Source organism: Melospiza georgiana, chromosome 12 (genome assembly GCF_028018845.1).
Source record: "Melospiza georgiana isolate bMelGeo1 chromosome 12, bMelGeo1.pri, whole genome shotgun sequence".
Taxonomy (NCBI): domain Eukaryota; kingdom Metazoa; phylum Chordata; class Aves; order Passeriformes; family Passerellidae; genus Melospiza; species Melospiza georgiana.
Window position 1 is genome coordinate 12,718,692 of NC_080441.1, and position 18,073 is coordinate 12,736,764.

Genomic DNA, 18,073 nt, shown 5'->3' on the forward strand with positions numbered 1-18,073 from the left:
TTACCTCAGCGTGAAGCCACGTATCTCAATCAAAAAAGATTGCTATGGAGAGCTACACAAGATGTTTCTAAATCAGCTAGCTTGGGGCTCAGCCTATAGCTGCAACCTTCTTTTAACCTTCAGAAAAGCAGAAGAACCTGGATGGTTTCTAAATATTAGCCATCTGCAAGTTTAGAAATAAATCACTTAGCAGATGAAAGTGCCCAGCAGACCTGGCAGTCTCATGCTCACACAACTGGTGCCCAGTGCAAACACATGGAAAACTGAGCAGCAGGATCTATTGGAAAAGGGACAGGGCAGGACACTGCACAAGTCGGGGGCACTGGGGGCCCAGGGGCATCTAGCACATTGTAGAGTACTGAGAAGAATACTTAATGCTTTGGCCTGTTGTCTATATCTGTTTAAAATATTTCTCAGACTCAAGAAAACTTTGCTGTAAGTCACCAACAATCTATGATTATGACTATTTATAATTCCCAAATTTTTGACAAGGCTAGTGATGTCAGTGATGTGTTACAAACCAGAAATATGCTCTACTTGCAGGGTGTGGGGGGCAAGATGTGTGTAAAAAAATAAGAGAAAACACAGTACTGCAACAAATCTGGTAATAAAGAGAATCATCTAAAGAAACTGGAGACACGTTTACTGAGCCAAGCTCAAGATAGTCATAATTTTTTATGATAAGTACAAAGAAATACAAAACAGCATGGCAAAATATTGGTATTGTTTTAACTATAATGTTAGAATCAGAGACTGAGTAAAATGAAGGCAAAGGGGGCAAAATATAGAAGGCTGGTAAAACTCCTTATGATGGAATTACTGCCAAAAGAATACAGCTGCAGCATCACATTTCACATTGTCTGATGTTCTAAAATGCAGTGTATGTTCAAATGTCAACACAGTACAGAGTCTCATGAATGTCAGCTATTAAAATAGTGACCATTCAATACAAATAATTGTATTGAATTGTATTTCATGCGTTATTAACAGCTGAAATTTCAGTTTTGACCCTCAGTTTCCTGGAACATACTGCCCCACATCAGTCCCCACTCTGGAAACGAACTGTAGCTGATCAAGTCCCTTGACCTGATTTTGACACAAGATATTCCAGCCCCTATTGCTGGGTACTGAACCCTGTAAAATCAGCTGCTAAGTGAATGTGACAAGGAGCACAGCAACGCTTGCCTATCTAGATGAGATCAGGGCTGAGTCCTTACAAATGATGTACCAAGCATTGTTTTAGCTCCACAGATTGCAGTAACACATTCTGCAATGGGAATTACATAGGCTTTGTTCTATCAAAATTAAATTTAGGGACACCCTAAGAAAAGCTAGTACAGAGGCACTGAAATGAAGTAAGAGGTTATGGAAGCACAGACACAAGTGGCATAATTTCCTGTTGGTGAGATTGTATGTGAGGTATTATAATTTGGGATTGGTGTTAGCATGTGAGAGCCACAGTGACCAGAAAACAAAAAAGTGCATCTAACATGCCAAGCATAAGCTGATCATCTGCTATGATCAGAATGAATTTTCTTTTTCATATTCACTTTGTACATTATCTTTGAATGTACGCTTTGAACCATTATCTTCAATCCTGAGAAAACCTACTAAAGTCCCTTTACCACTCATCACACAAAAGCCTGAACAATACACAAGGACTGCAAATTACACAATTTTATTTAAATGTTGGTAGAAATTGTTACATCTTCTGATGAGTGTCCCAATATATGGGACAAGGTTTCTACAAACCAAGTAACACTATTTTGTGAGAGGAGATTTTCAACATATTAATTCACCTTTGGTAGTAGCACACATACCTTCTGCTATTTATATTTTATTTAGAGTTGTTATACTTGAGATTTTAAGTACCCTGGAGATTTCTCCTTAGATCAAGGAAAAAAAAAGATCTATTTTATTTATGTGATGGAACACATGATACAAAATCATGCCATAATGTACATAAATGAAAACAAAGCTGCTTACACAACATGAGAACATTCTGGCCTATATTTTCCCCAAAGGAAATAACCCCTACATAAAGTACAATTATACAGTGGAAAAATACCAAAAGCAAATACCAAAACCCCCTGAAAGCTCATTACTCACAACTCTAAACAGATTCAACAGGTTCTTGTGCTAACCATGCACATCTAGTAAAATGGAAACAGCTTAAAGCAAAAAAAGCATTTAAAGTAATAACCCTGTAAAAACTAAAGTGGACTTAAATTCACATCATCTATTAATTTCTCTTCTTATTATGATTTTATATAAAGGAATGACTCTATATGGAACATTTTGAACAAGATATTGGAAATGTTCAGGGGAAAATGGGATAACGAAGCAGAAATTTCAGAAAATGGTAATAAGTAAAACTAAGTCTAAACAGTTAAATTCTATCAGCCATAAAATACTTCAAAATACACAAAATTCACTGAAGGTATATTTAAAGCATATGTCAGAACTGGCTCTCATAAAAGTTATCATCAGAAAAGAAACACTTAACCCTGCAGCTACAGAATACTGAGGTTACTTGTAAGGTTTTCCCAATAAATATCCATTTTTCACAAAGTCAAAGACTTGAACAAAAAAAAGCATTATTAGTCCTACCTGCTGCTCTATGAAGTTCCTCCGCCCTTCTAAGCATGGGATCCACCCATCTCTCTCAATGTAATTCCAGCAGATCACTTTACTCTTTCCACCTGTGAGTTCCTGGAATTGTTAAAGTAGCTTTGAGATTTCTCATGCTTAAAAAAATGTGTCTTAACATAGTAATAGCAAAAGAAAGGTCATCATTACTTTTCCCCTTTGTAAATACTACCATTTTTTCTTTTCCTTCTCTAACACTTTTATTTTTCCTCTTGTCTGTCTCTCCTAACTCACTCCCTTTGGTCAACATTCTCTCGTCTCTTTCTTTCTCTCAAATGCTGTATGCATGGCAAAAGCTCCCCAAACACTTTTGTATTTACTGCCCTCAGCTGAAAGTTATGGCTTTACAGGAGAGATTAATCTCCGTGGTTTTTATTTGGACATCTGCAGTTTTTTCTCTTCCGTACCTGAAGAAATTCAGGCAGGACTCAACTCTTCAATTTGTTGCAGCACTAGCCATCTTTAGTGTCACTGTCTGCTTTAATGAGGTCACTTTGATTTGTATACCTTGGAAATTACCATGTAAAAACACGTGTTCACTGGTTTTTTCAGCCTATATATATAGGCTGCTCATTAAAACTGAACACATCTATCAGGGCTATACTATTCTAACCCTCTCCTCTTCCAAATTCTCTTTTCCTGTAAGGTCTCTGAATTTTACTGCGCTTACTAGATCCCCACACTGTTTCCTGTTGCCAGGGCTCACAGCGGGACCAGCACAGGCAAAACCTGTTGTCAAACAATAACTGCGTTGTTCAAAACGCCGGTATTAGAAGGGCAAAGCCTTGATGCAAAACGCCATTGAACGCACCAGGGTACAGGTAAGGCTGTCCTCAGAGAGCAGGGCTGGATGAGGGCACTTTGGGAAATTCTGTCCCAAACAAACCAGTGCCCAGAGAGAGCAGGGAGGTGAGAGACACTCGATTTTCACGTGCTGAATTTAGTTATGACCAGAGCTGCGGGAGCCCCGCACGGCCGGGCTGCAGAGCCGCACGGGCTCCCCGCGGTGCTCCGGGCCAGGAGGGCACCGAGCGCATCCCCGAGCTCGGCAGCGCCGCACCGGGCACCGGAGAGCCCCGGGCAGGGCACACGGAGCTGCCGCCTCCCCTCAGCACCCACCACCGGGCCCCGCCGCTCCGGATCGCCAGGGAGCAGGCCCTAACCCCATCCCTCCTCCCGGGACAGCCGAAAAGCCGCAGGGACAGCGTGGCCGCGATCCTTTCAGCGCAGCCTGCCCCGGCCCGCGGGGCCACCGCCTCCCGGCCCGCCCCGCCCCGCTCCCGGCACCCACCGTGCGGGCGGAGCGGCGGAGCGGCGGGGCCCGCGGCGCAGGTAGGCGGCGGCCCCGGGGCCTCCATGGCCGCGCGGCGGCGGAGCGCTCCCCGCGGGAGCCAGCGCAGGGCACCCGGGCCGGGCCGAGCTGTGGGGAAGCGCCTGCGGCCGTGAGGCGGCGGCCGGCACCGGGGCCGTACCCGGCCGCGGGGGAAGCGCCTGCGGCCGTGAGGCGGCGGCCGGCACCGGGGCCGTACCCGGCCGCGGGGGCGGCTGTTCGGGCGGCCCGGCCCGAGACCGGAGCGGGACCCGCCCCGGGGAGGCCGCGCTGCTCCCTCCGCGCAGCTCCGCGGCTGCAGGGACGCCAGCTTGTCACGGGCATCGGCCGCTGCTGGAGACTGATCCCCGGGCCTCTGTGTTTACAGGAAATAAGCGGCCTCTAATGCGAGGAGCACGATGAAGTTCGGTTGCCTTTCCTTCCGACAGCCCTACGCAGGGTTGCTTCTAAACCAAGTCAAAACAGTAGAGACCCGCTGGCGTCCTTTGCTAGCAGGCTACAAGAACAGCACCATTGCTATTCATATAGCTGTTAAGGACTGGGAAGATGAAACATGGAGAGAAATTCTTCTGAATAGACTCGACATGACACCAAAACAACTGCAGGATTTGTTGGATGAAGGGGAAAAATTTGGCAGAGGAGTTATTGCAGGTAAGTATCCTCAGGTTGTATTTTGTAAACAAACTTTCAGTCCCTTAACAGTCACTGAAATATACATCTGCTCTATGTGTTTGCACTCACTATGATACTTTTTAACACTTTGAAGGAGTGGAGCATGAGTTGTGATGGGGTAGTCTATTTCAATTCTGTATGTTTCAGCACAATACGTGTCAGTTTCACACTTCTTACATGTTGAGCTTAGGAACTCTTGCTGAACCATTGTGCAGTACTCGTGGTCAAGCGAATTCATGATGTTGCAGCACTGTGCATGCCATTTTAAAGTATACATAAATAATTACATAAATAAATCCTTTTTCAGTTTTACAAGCCCCCTGTGTTGCTTTTGGTATTTGGCTGATGAAGAAGTTTGTTTCTGTAACACAGTGAAGAGGCAGTGATGTTTCAGTGCATAAATTGTGCTGATATACAGCAGATGTGCACTGTACACTTAAAGAGTTTTTAGTGCTCATTTTGTACTATTTTGTTGTAGGTATCTGTTCACCATCTTTCACTGTCATTTGAATACTTTTAGCTATTCCTGCACAACAAATTAATTCTATCACATGCACTGAATGTTGTGGTTTTGCAATGCTGAAAACTGTAGGTCCTACGTAACATGTAGGTTTGCAGCCTTAACATAAATTGCGTGCTTAATTGTGGTGTAGGTAGGAATTTCAAAATAGTTCAATGATTTAAACATGTTAATAGAATAGTGGATTGAGAGGAGCAGAGAGAGTTTTATGCTTTACTGAAGCTGGTCCAAAGCCAAATGTAGCTCAGGAGTTCTGGTAGCAGCTGTATCTCCTTAGATGCAGGCTGCTTTTCAAGGAGTTCTGCTGCACTGGGTTGTGGTGATTTTAACTGTTCCCTCCTCCTTTTCCTCACCCACCTGAGCTGTCACATGGACTTTCGCAGCAGACAGCACAGGTGGGAGGTGTGCTTCCCTCTGACTGTGCCCTTCAGGTAACAAACTGGCTGTTCTGTGGCCTCAGGGAGGGCTACCCATGGAAAACTTTTCTCTAGGAGATCAAACTGTCAACTCATTTTGTGTTTTAATTGTCATATACAGGATTAATTGATGTTGGAGAGACATCACTATATCCAGAAAACCTGCCTCCTGAAGAGATTCTGGAGCTGGAAAACAAAGCTGTCCTCAGTAATCTAGAACAGAAATACTTGACTGTTGTTTCAAATCCCAGATGGCTCCTGGAACCAATTCCTGCCAGAGGGAGAACAGGGGTGTGGCAGGTGGACATCCCTGAAGAACTGATCCCTTCAGAATTGTAACTGTTGCCCCTTACTATTATTTTTTCCTGCCTAAATGCAGACCTGTATTTAAGATGCTGACTTGTGAATTACATCAGCATTTTGACTAGGATTCTATTCCAAAACTATTTGAAATGGCAAATACATTTGAAGAACTGCTTTTTGAGGCAAAACAAACAAGATGTGTCTTTATGACTATTACATGAAATTGTTTTTCTAGACTTTCTGTATAAAAAAACTAAGTAAATGCCATTTTTAAATGTACAGTTATGCATTGTGCCAATTTAAATGTAAATTAAAATTATTTTTTGATACCTGCGTCTGATTATCGGAAAATGGTGCTTAAAAGCAGGCTGCCACAATTTATAGGACATCCCAGACCACTCCTTGTCCTGCCTTAAGGATAGATTCTTTTCATTCACATTTCAGGCACACAAGATGTGCATATGATGAATACAGCTCTGTGACCTGACAGACATTGCAAAAAGGCAGTTTGAGAAGGTGCCTTGTACAAAATTGAGCAAGTATTAAATTTTTTTCCTCTTATTTAAGATGAAAAATACTAGTTGTCTTTGAAAATATAATACTGAATTTAAAACTAGTGTGAAGAATTATAAATAATAGCCACTAAGCTTTGGCACTCTCAAGAGTTTTTCAAAATTCACACCCTACATTACAGTGAAAACCCTTTTGATTTTCTGGAGCAAGGCCACACCTAGAACAGGACACAAGTGGCAGAGTCTCAGTATTCAGACACTTTACTGGAGCACTTGGGAACCTGTTCCCTTAACAGCACTTGTGCCAGAGCTGTGGCCCTGGGCCAGTGCGTGCAGCTCCAGCTCTGAACCCCACATGGAGCTGGGCTGTGACCCAGAGACAGACTGAGCTTCCCGGGGTGGGAAGTGACTGCAGGGCAGGGCTGGGTGAAGGTCCCTGAGCAGTTCCTGGCCCCATCCAGGCCCTGCTGTGCCTCAGCTGAAGGGGAGCTGCAGAGGCTGGAGCTCCCCTGTTTGAGCAGCAGCAGGTGGAGCTCTGTGGGCAGCAAGCACTGCCTGAGGGGCTGCCTTGGCTCTGTGCTTGGCAGCTGAGACCTTCCCAGTGCAGAGCTGTGCCTCTTCTCCCTTGCCCCTGCTGTGCATGGACTGCTCTCCTCCTGGGACGTGGTTTCTCATGCAAGCTCAGCCTCTGGTTCTCTTCTCCATGGCAGTGCAGGCAAATTGATGTCCAGTGACAATCCCACTGATGCTTGATTTGTTGAACCAGAATATAATAAAATATATATAAATAATATATATATATAAAATAAAACTGCAACAAAATTTCAGCTGTGGGATGGGACAGTGCTGGGTTGGGTTTCAGGCAGTAGCTGGTCCAGCCAAGAAAGCGAAGCTCTGGAGCATCTGAAATGGAAGTGCTGCATCCAGGTTTTACAGGCATACACCTTGAACACATGCAGAAATGTCCACACACTCCTTGCTCTTCCTGCCATCTAACACTGAAAAAATGAGACCCGTGGTATTTGAACTATCTAAACGTGGGTTACCCAAACAGAGAGCAGCTACAAAGTTTTGGGAATATGAGACATCTGGTTTTATAAACTACAGGACTACACATTTTGTAGACTCCATTTCTCCAAAGTACCTGTAAATCCAAGGCACACTGTCAAAGCAGGTCTTTCTTCAGACAAGAAAATGCTATACCAACACCAACAAGATCCTATCTTGAAAAGTTTAATCATTTACAGTAACCAACACAAAGCTGGTAACAAAGACCAAGCTATGATATTTATACCAGCTAACCAACAGCTGTGAAAACTACCACAAATGTTTCTGGCACAGACCACACAATGTGAGAAACAGCTTATTAAACAGCCAGTCTAATGGGAGAATGGTACATGCTGCTCAAGAAGAATCAAAACATGAAACTGGAAAAGCAACAAAAACAACATGTAACTCCCAAGCCAGCACAAAAGTTGAAATACTTACATGAATATTTACACAGCTAACTCAAAAGTATCATGTAAGTCACCATACATTCTACTTCCCCTCCCAAAAAAAGGTTTCCAGTGTTGCCTCGGAAGTGCAACACTTTTGTGCCTCTGTGATGATTGCAGCTGAACAGAGAAAGAAGAGGTACTATGCTAAGGCATCCCAAAGCATTTAAAAGAGACATGAAAACAAGTGTATATTTAGGACCTAAAAGACACCTGGAATAGCATAGGCATTTCATACAGGGTTTTTAAAAAAATACTTTTAGATAATACTTATACTGTACACAACAGGACTTTTAAACAATATATTACACTGCTAAAAATGTTCATATAAATACTATACAGGCAAGCGTGCAACCAACCTGTTAGGAAGGTTCACAAATTAGACAACCACATATTTCTGGAAAAGCACTCAGATTATCTTCAACATTTCTGATTTGTGTAATCCAAGCCACTGATTCAGCAATACCTATTTTAAAGGAATTGGGACAAGGCATGAGATGAAATACATCTGTCTGCTGATGACCAGTTCAAGTTTAATATGCTACTGTCATCTTAATCTGGCATATCAATGTTTAACTTGGGAGGTGGAATCACATATTTTCCAGGACTCTGGGTAATGACCACTCCAGTCTTTTTTCGGAACATTGGTGCAATTTTTGGTGGTTCAGGCAGTGGTGTTTCTTCTGTCTCCTCGTTATCTTCATGATGAAGATCATAAGAGATATTTCCATATTCTCGCAAGAATGGGAAAATTTCAAGCAGGAACTGGCAAAAGTCTTTGCGAATTCCAAACCACCCTAAAAGAAACAAAATCATTTTACATTATTGACAGAATGAACACACAATTAAGTAGACAGACTACTGAAGGTCTCTTGATTTTTTGCATATAAATAAGATTTGTTAATGCTGCTTCTCAGCGTTCCTTATGCCTATCATAACATCACAATTCAGGTTATACACACACGGACAGTCTGGACAAGCATTTGCACAGTTCCATGTCTGCACATGCATGCCTGTGTGTATATCTATCTGCATAAATTACAGCTACACCACCCCAGCAAGAATCCATTTCCTTTCACACATCACACAGTGTTGGGTCACATCAGTACAGAGAAGAAACACAAAGACTTTGCACCTCAGCCAAAGTAAACAGGGCCACAGGGGAGGACCCTGTAAGCACTGAAACCTTATTACAACTGCCTGAAAATAGTAGTAACAGAAAAGTCCTTTCTGAAAATACAAATCTTAATAAAATACATTGATTTTTAATCTGTTTCCAGGATTCTGAAATACTTACAGTGATTGCCTCCTTTTTGTCCAAATGTTGTTGCCATTAATGTTATCAGTGAAAGCCAGAGAGGAACAAATATGGGTATGAAAGAAAAAGAATTATGCCCATCCAGTCTGTGTACTAGCAAGATCTAAATGGAAAAAAATTTTACAACGTCAGTTTAATTGCAATACTCACTTTCAAACTGCTTAAAGCATATGCTGATCTGAAATCTTAAACTTCACACATCTGTGAGAAAAAGTGGCCTTCACAGAAGCATGTAGTTATAGTTCCAATGTGATGCAAGTTTCACTCAAGAAACATTAAAGGAACATAGAATTCTTGTTTGTGTTTCATCTTTGCTGTTAATATTTTATTCCAAAACAAAGAGCAGCAGTCTAATTTCAGTAACTTCAAAAATCATAATTCATTTCTTACTGAAAAAAGAACAAGACACATCAAACTCATTATGGCCTTTTCTACCTCAAATGTGAGCAGTGGAACTACAATTGTCATCCAGCTGACAGCCATGGTTATGTGTGTCCTCCTCTGCTCAGCAATCACATCCATGGAGCGCAGGAACAGCACAGACCACACGATGTAGTAGAGCACCACCAGGCACAGGAAGGACATCAAGATCCACAGAGGGACACAGACAACCTGAAAGAAGGACACATTTGATTTGTTTCAGCTGTAGGATTTTTTTTTTAAATAAAGTGAGCCTACATATTAAGCCTAAACAAGAAAATGAAGTCTTTAACTAATATAATGTCTAACAGAAGGACATCAAGCTCATGTGTGTTGTTTCAAGACATAATCAGTTCAGGGCAGGGGTTCTCAGCTTTCTAAACCCCATCAAGATGAAACAATTTGAAATTAAGGCAATGTAGTTCAACTTGAGTAAGACTTCTGTGATTTTGTGTGGGCTCAAACTTGATTTTTAGTAAGTACTTCCACACTGGATACCTTACTTTGAAGAGTTTCAATCCTTTCTCAAGTTTTTTTTTTTTTTACAATAGAAAGATTGTCAGTTTTATGGCAGAAACCCAGACACAGAAACAGCACTTTTGTTCTAAAGGCACTTGGGACAGGACATCTCAGCAGTGCTGACAAAGACTACTTGCACAGTAAGTGGATTTACATTAATGGTAACACAACAAATACAAGTAGTTATTTACCAATTCTCTAACTCACCAATCATTTTCATGGCTTGTTTAATGTTCCCATTGGGAACTCTGGGTGAGGATTTCTCTTTCAACTGCTGCTCAGAGATGAACTGCAGCTGATGGCACATTCCTCTCCCTCAGAGGATGATGTGCCCAAAGAACAGCCCCTGATTGCCATGACCACTGAATGGTGTGCCAGACCTTCAGTGAAGGATTGCTAAGTGGGCAAAAATGGGATCATGGACTGACCACGTATTAACTGTTCCCTAGAATAAATATCTTTATGAAATTCAGCATTTAAACAAAGATAAAAAGAAAACACTGGTTACATACAAGCCATGGCCATCTGATGATCTCATCTAGTCTGAGTGCAATAAATATGAACTGTAGAATATTGACTGAACACAAGATTTCCAGCTAGAAAAAGAAAAAAACATTGGTTAACTTTTAGTATGAGAAACTTACTTCTAGGATAACCAATGAACCTGTCAAAGCACTTCTCTGACCTCATTCTTATCACTGAAATATGAAAATTCATTTGTATTTACATTTTCTATTACTAAATATCCCTAAATTTGCGTGGGTGTGACCCCAACCAAATAATGTAGAGTCTGATGTTTTCAAGATCTTCCTTAAAAAAAAGGGGGGGGGGGGCACTTAGAGTGATTAGAGAAATAAGAAAAGCCAAACTAATGAGAAAGAAAAAAGCAAAGCCTCAGAAAACAGCTGTACTTTTCATACAAGAAATACTGCTAGAATAAAATTAAGTAGTGAAAAGACTTTCAACTTAAAATTAGTAAAATGAATCTTTTGGAATATTTCATAGTTTCACTAATGGGCAAAACTACCAACAGTCCAAATTAAAAGTCTAATTAAAATTAAAAGTTCTGTCTAGGGAAAAAAAAGAAATACATGGAATATTGGAATATGACATCCAAATTCAAATAATTTACTGTATAATTGAGAGATATTTTAAATGACATTGAAGACATGGGTTTTGTGGCAATAGAGAAAAGCAATACTTCCCATTAAAATGTTAATGAAAGGTTTTCATGAGTTCTGCTTGCCACTATGAGAAACAGCCCTTCATTATACTTTGTTTTTTTTTTTTTTTTTAAAGTCTGTGACTAGCTTGAACAAAATGAGACAATGAAACACCATCACACTTGGCAAAAATCTGCTTCCAAAGTTTATGGGCAGCCCTACAATGGATAGGGTTTTCAGAGACCACAGAATTATTATCTGAAAAGTCTAATTGAAGCTTTTGAATGCAAGCTAGAAACATTACTCATTTTAACAAAAAACATGCAGTTATGTAAGGCCTCTTTCAAATTAAGATTTCTCTGAAGGCAGACACTACATGCTACTTTTCACTAACACACATGATTGTGTAGATTGGGATCTGGATAAATGCCTTTGAAAGTTACAGTTCAGGGAGTCAAAAATCCAACAGGCAGCAAGCACTTGCCAGCTTCAGGGACCACAACAAAGTCTCCACTGTTCAACTATAAATTACTTTTAAAAGATTGAAAAAGTACACTTAAAATAATTGCGTACCACTGGCTTTCTTAAAAGAATAAACCACCAACACACCCCCCGCCTTAAGCATGAGACCAAACAACCAGAAAGCTGCAAGAGCAAAGAGAGAAAAATATAAAAATCAGAGGATCAATTGCTGTAAATAGTTTATAGAATCAAGTTAACATATGAGATCTATATGGCAAGTGCACACATATTTGCAGTGGCTCACAACTTAATGAATTCAACATGCTTTAAATAAATAGTGCTTTACTCACTATAAAATATTGTAACACATAAAAGGAAGCTTTTTCTGAGCCCACCATGACACAGAGACAAAAACCCCAGCATGTACTTACTGATCACCTAATCAGATGCAGAACAGGAATGAGCAGATAATGTATTTCAGATTAAATACTTATGAAAATATTACCAGATTAACAACTGCTTTGATTACTCAAGTCAAAAATTGATGTCCTGCATTAAAGGCAGACCCTCATGTTTCTAGCAAATGAAAGGGAAATAATGAAATCTTCACAGAGTAAAAAGAAGAGAAAGTAGAACAGCACTAGGTGAAGATGACTAAGAGTAAAAAAAGAAATAAAAATGGGTTGAGACAGCTGTTGCCTTTTATGGATTCCACTTTCTTCTGCCAGCACTTAGCAGCTGTGCAGTTATCTGTAAATCAATGGGCAATCAAGCATCATCCAGTAGATGGCAAGCACTTCCACAGAAATTTTACTTTTAGCAATGCTTAACTAGTAAGAGAACCCTGCAAAATAAATTTCTATTGGCAAATGATGCAAAATGAACTTAGGGTATCAGTTTACCAGCCATCATAACAATCACTTACCAAAAATGTTTCTCTCTAGTGAAAAACTCATCTTATGCTTATGTTAGAGAAATAGCCCCTTGAAATTAAAATACCCGAAAAAGCTGAGCCTCATCTAAAAATCAGATTTTAAATTGTCACAGGGTAGTTTGAGGACATAGCAAAATGAAAAACTCCTTAAAAAAATTCCGTATGAATTCTAAATTTATACCAAAATGTCACAATTGCAGGAGCACCTTGAGAATCCTTCCAAGGTTCTTCCAAAACCAAAGGGAGTTAGAGATAAGACAGAAGCAGAAAATAAAACCCTAATGTTCCTGCCTACCATTCACATTCCCAAATTAAAGATTAAACATATAGACTGTGACATTAAAACATTTTCATAACATTAAGACATTAAGCCCTGATTACATGGGGCTCTGAAAATTCAATTCTGCCTAGAGTGCTTGCAATCAGCTGAAATTTTGCTGTTGTTTCCATGTAAGTGTTTGGTATTGATCTATACTGCAGAGTTCCTGGTGACTTATTTTAACACAAAATAATAAAAAAGCAGGTTCAAAACATGCTGCAATTTGGTAGTTGAAAAAACTAGAAGATACTAGAAAAAGTTCTATTATTCCTGAGCCTGATTTCACTCCCATTTGCAAGTGAGTGCATTTACAGGTGAGTGCAATTAACTGGACTGATGTAGCCTTCTGAACTGTGCTTTCCTAAGAGACAAACTGCAGGATTCAGAACCAATCCCAAGCCCTGCAGTGCCATCAAGTGAAGCCTCACCTCCAGGGACCTGTCGTGTCGGAATCCCCACACACAAGCTGCAACTGAGACTGGAGACACAAAGAACAGGGGCATGAACACCAGAAGCCAGAAATGGGTTCCTCTTTCAATCCTGTCACACACCAGGACTTCAAACATCAGCAGGAGCAGGTGGATGCCTACTGCAATTAGCATTGCTTTGAACTCCACACAGGTTTCTCCTTCTGCTCTGAAAAGAGGATAAGGAAGAATTTACTTGCCTAAGAAAGCACATTACCCTGCAAACAACCCAGAACATTTCCTTGAGTTTCATATATATATATAATATAAAGATAAAAGCACTTGTTTTTAATAATCATATACATTACACCCACTAAACTCCACTGCTGATAATCTAATAGGATTTCTTTCCTCTAAAGCTGCACGTTTGAAGTATTTTACTCAAAGGGTGCAGTGGGATTTTTACAATTTGACAAATTTTTAAGGATTCCATAGCTGGGCAGATAAAACAGGATTTCTTTGCTAGTATATCAATGGTCAGTTATCATGCAGGCTGTTAGAAAATAAGCTGAATTTAAAATTATCTGTTTGATCTCTGCACCAGCATTCATTGAATCAACATCTTTCTCCAGAATTTCTTTATTTACCCAAGCCAGAACATTGGAACAGATATTTTCTGGTACTAAAAGTAAAATGACAACATATAGAGCTTCTCCCTACACCCCTAGACCCATTTCTAGATGGGGCAAACAAGACCTGAACCACACAAAAATGTGTGTGTATCAGGAAATCTGTGCCCCAAGATTTTTCATTTAAAATTCACCACAGACAGAAAAGACATTTATTGCACTTCATTTAAGGTCATTTTTCTTTTGCCCTGGAATCTTGAAATTCACAATCTACTCAAATTACCACAAACCTCGACACTGCTGTATTTAAGGCTGTGAAAGTCACTCTGTCCCAGACTGCCAGGACAGGACATTCCCTGCTGTGCCCAACAAACACGGTCACTTACCGGTACTGAGGGTTCCGGGCCCACACTCCTGTTCCCACCGAGGCACCCACAATCACCATCAGCTTCCACAGCCATATTGGAGCAAACACAGCCCAGTAACTCCACTGGATTTTGTCATCCAGACGCAGAGAGAGCAACACAGAGAAGAGCAGCAGGCAGGCATAAATAAGGAATTTGCTATTGAACAAACAAAGAAGACAACCCAGTCAGGGATCAAGGCAGGCAACTTCACATTAACTTTGTAGAGGACAACCAAGTCAGTCACAGCTGAAATTTCACTGGGATGCTTCCTAATAGAAAAAGTGTCAGGCTTCTTTGCAAAGAATCAAATATTTCATCATAGATACACAGCATATGTCATCTATTTCATTTATAAAACCATTGCTTCAAGGAAACACAGAAAAAGCATTTCTGCATAGCAATCTCAGTGAATGGACTGAGATAAATAGTTCCCTTCCACAAGGATCCAGTCAGGAGCTCTGCTATTAGAGGCACACAAATATACCAGCTGTGCATGTTTTTAAAAAATGTGTTCTGTCATACAAATCAAATGAAGTAGCTTTTGATATTCAAAACTGAGTTATATAATTTATGAAATTTTATCCACACCAAGTTATTATGAATTCAGATAATTTTTTTCTTAATATTAACATTCCATTAAAAAACAGTATTTTAGAAAGAAAAACCCAACAGGTTAAATGTTTAGCAAAATTACCTATTGTACACTGAAGTTTCTCACTGGAATATCGAGGATGATACTTACAAATTTAAAATAGCTACATTGGTACAGTTTATAACAGAGTCAATTTAAGAATTAATAAACATATCTGAATACTTGAACAGTGGCACAGCAACTGCTTGTACCACAGAAATCAGACAAAACAATTACACTGTAGGCAATTTCCTCAAAGGACAGGAAGGGAAAAGTCTCCCACCCATCCACCCGAAGCTCACTGACTGCTTCATAAAACACATAAATAGGTGTCAACACTGTTTCAGTGAAGTAATTGTATTTTAAAACATGGATAACCTAGGGAACAGAATAATGCAGCAACAATCAGGAATACTTTAATTTCTCCAACAGCACAACTCAAACTACCCACCTTCACTCACATCAAATAACAAAGCATTCATCAGATCAGAATTGCTATGTTTGATATCAAGCTGTTTTGTTTCTACTCAGAACAAGTGTCTCATCTGCACCTTAATAATGAAGAAAAGATTTATTGTGTCAGCATCTCCCAGCATGCTTGATGAAACTATCCCAGGATAGGATGATTTAAACCGGTCACACCTCACAGCAACAAAGAGATGTCTCAGCTCCTCGGCTAGTCATCCTTTTCTGACATTCAATATTTGTGTCATTTGCACGTTCCCTGGCTCCTCAATAAACACGGCAGTGAAACATCCCTGCTCCCCGGGTGTTCCAGGCACACCAAAACATAAAGACACCTGCAAAACTCCAACATTCGGCTTGTTCATTCACCCAGCACCCAAACAAGCTGCAAGCACCGCTCTGCAGCAACAAAACTTTATAAGCGTCTAGAACTTCTGTTCCTACTTTGCCATTACTCTGACCACACATATTTCAATTGTGTGTTTCAGCTTCTGTTACAATGCACTTCCTGGAGCTTTGGTTACCCTTTTGTTTGTCCAAACAATTGACTGAACACGGCTTGCTCTCACGGGCATCATGGAAAGCCTCTTCCACGTGCAAGGTTCTTCCAGGACTCTCAGCATCTCAAGCCACCTTGCAGGTCCTTAGTCTGTGGTCTTAAAATTAAAACCCGGTAAAATTTAACTAATTCTCTCGGTTTCTTTAAAAGTTACATGTCCGTACTTGCTTGGGGAACCAGCAGAGCCCCGGGCTGCAGTGTTAATGTTAAGGGAGCCGAAGGAAGCGCTCGCCTGTCCCGGTGCTCGCACCTGGGACACGGAGCCTCCGCCGCTCGGTCACAGCCCGAGCTGGGGCGTGCGGGGCCAGAGCACCGCGGTAAACACTGGAGCACAGAAGGAGCTGGGAGCAACGTGAGAGTTACACAATAACAAAGCAGACGAGGGGAAGCGGGGCTGCAAAGCAGATGTGCAGCGCTCGCCCTCCCAGCCCGGACGGCGAAGGAGCCGCGGGGAGCCCGCACCGCCTCCCGGGGGATGGGAAGGTTGGATTCGATCATCTCGGAGATTTTTTCCAGCCTGGCTGATTCAGTGATCCCGGGCAGGAAACCAGCCGGGAACGGCGTGTTCCAAACGCCGCCCGAGCTCGCGGTGCGGAAGGGCCACCCGAGGCCGCGCTCCGCTCCAAAGCTGCCGGGTCCCGCACCCAGCGCTGCTCCCGGCCGGACCCCGGGCTAACCCTGCCGGGCGAGCGCTGCCCGTGCCGCACTCACCTGGGGTTGAAGTCCTGGAAGAAGCCGCGCAGGTTCATCGCGGCCCCTCTACCAGGCGCTCATGGCGCGGCCCCGCCACCGCTCCAGGGCCTGGCCTGCCCGGGCCTCGCCGCCGCCCCGCGCATGCGCGCGGCCTCTGCCGGGAACCGGGCCGGCCCACACTGCCGGGCTTCGCAAGGAGCGCTGCGCATGCGCGCCAGGCAGGGAAGGGCCAAGGCAGGGAGGGGCCAAGGCAGAGGGCGTGGTTGGTGGGCGGGGCTATGGTAAATGGGCGGGGCTAAGCTGGGCGCGGCGGCCCCACCCCGGCGCTTCCCCCTCTCGAAGAATTTTTTCCTCATTTCTCTCCCAAATCGGGTTTTTGCCAATGTGAAGTCAGTCGTGCGGGTCCTGGTGCTGCATGACCTCGTACAAGCCCTTCTCCAGTTCTCTCGGAGCCCCTTAGGTCCTGGAAGGTGCTCCAAGGTCTCCCTGGAGCCTCTCTTCCCCAAACTGAGCAGAATTTGGATGACAATTTCAGAATCTCTGGGTAATTCTGGGACATTTCAGTGTCTGGGACAATGAAATCCCTGGGCATTTAGGGACAGCTCTACAAAACGTTTGTCATAATCCAGTATTCACTGAAAAATGTTCCAAGTACAAATTTGAAAAACCCAAATAAACTATGTATGTGCCTTCTTGGAGACAAAGAAAAGGCATAAAGAGAATCAAGGTGGATTAAAGTGAAACAAATTGTGGTCAGAAAGGAGAGAACTGGGCTTTCTGTTGTTTGGGGTTTTTTTGTTTGTCCATTTGTTTAAGTGAACGTAATTAGCTGTTGGAACAAATTACCCTGAGAAACAGGAGATTTTTCACTTTTAAATAAAGTCTGGATGGCTCTCTGGGAGATGGATGCTAATTTAACTCATGCTGATCAGTTTGACTGTAACAAGACTTATGAAATTCTACAGCAGATCTACATAGTTTACACGATGACTCCATGCTAGGGCAGATTATCTGGGGGCAGATTTTTGAAGTGAAAATCCCCAGAGCTCCTCCCTGAGGGTTATATTGCAAGTGAAAAGCTAATAAAAACAAGCCAGAAGACCAAAACAAAACACCACAATCATATCTTAAGCTTTAGTTTTTGCAGAAAGATGAAATTGAGTAAATAATCCAAACCTCCCACCACCTGCCTGCAGGACTGGTGATTTTTACCAAAGAATTTAGGTGTGCATGCAGGCTATGGGAAAGC

General features: G+C 42.0%; 2 protein-coding genes across 3 annotated transcripts; one reads left to right on the forward strand and one right to left on the reverse strand.

Moving 5' to 3' along the window:
• The first annotated feature begins 3,383 nt into the window (after positions 1 to 3,383).
• On the forward strand, positions 3,384 to 6,221 carry LOC131088567 (protein EOLA1-like). Of its 2 annotated transcripts, none has more exons than XM_058032728.1 (3): positions 3,384 to 3,470; positions 4,347 to 4,630; positions 5,709 to 6,221. In XM_058032728.1, the coding sequence occupies exons 2-3, from the start codon at positions 4,378 to 4,380 to the stop codon at positions 5,924 to 5,926; spliced, it is 471 nt and encodes a 156-aa protein (XP_057888711.1). In that variant the 5' UTR covers positions 3,384 to 3,470; positions 4,347 to 4,377; the 3' UTR covers positions 5,927 to 6,221. The 2 variants fall into 2 exon arrangements, with proteins under 2 accessions (XP_057888711.1, XP_057888709.1); XM_058032726.1 differs by lacking the exon at positions 3,384 to 3,470 and adding an exon at positions 3,963 to 3,981.
• Positions 6,222 to 7,619: 1,398 nt separating this feature from the next.
• On the reverse strand, positions 7,620 to 16,966 carry TMEM185A (transmembrane protein 185A). The gene is made up of 7 exons (XM_058032906.1): positions 16,843 to 16,966; positions 14,456 to 14,632; positions 13,462 to 13,669; positions 10,668 to 10,751; positions 9,652 to 9,828; positions 9,196 to 9,319; positions 7,620 to 8,695 (listed from the first exon to the last, which is right to left on the reverse strand). Exons 1-7 carry the CDS (start codon positions 16,878 to 16,880, stop codon positions 8,451 to 8,453), a joined length of 1,053 nt encoding a protein of 350 aa, XP_057888889.1. The 5' UTR covers positions 16,881 to 16,966; the 3' UTR covers positions 7,620 to 8,450.
• Between the last annotated feature and the right edge of the window lie 1,107 nt (positions 16,967 to 18,073).

What these genes read in the sequence shown, in the direction of transcription:
- TMEM185A (XM_058032906.1), bottom strand. Translation starts at nt 16,880, where the DNA reads ATGAACCTGCGCGGCTTCTTCCAGGACTTCAACCCCAG. An exon ending in TTCCAGGACTTCAACCCCAG is followed by an intron (nt 14,633 to 16,842) that starts GTGAGTGCGGCA and finishes TTTGTTCAATAG; the next exon opens with CAAATTCCTTATTTATGCCT. An exon ending in GCCCGGAACCCTCAGTACCG is followed by an intron (nt 13,670 to 14,455) that starts GTAAGTGACCGT and finishes TCCTCTTTTCAG; the next exon opens with AGCAGAAGGAGAAACCTGTG.
- LOC131088567 (XM_058032728.1), top strand. Translation starts at nt 4,378, where the DNA reads ATGAAGTTCGGTTGCCTTTCCTTCCGACAGCCCTACGCAGGGTTGCTT. An exon ending in TGGCAGAGGAGTTATTGCAG is followed by an intron (nt 4,631 to 5,708) that starts GTAAGTATCCTC and finishes TGTCATATACAG; the next exon opens with GATTAATTGATGTTGGAGAG.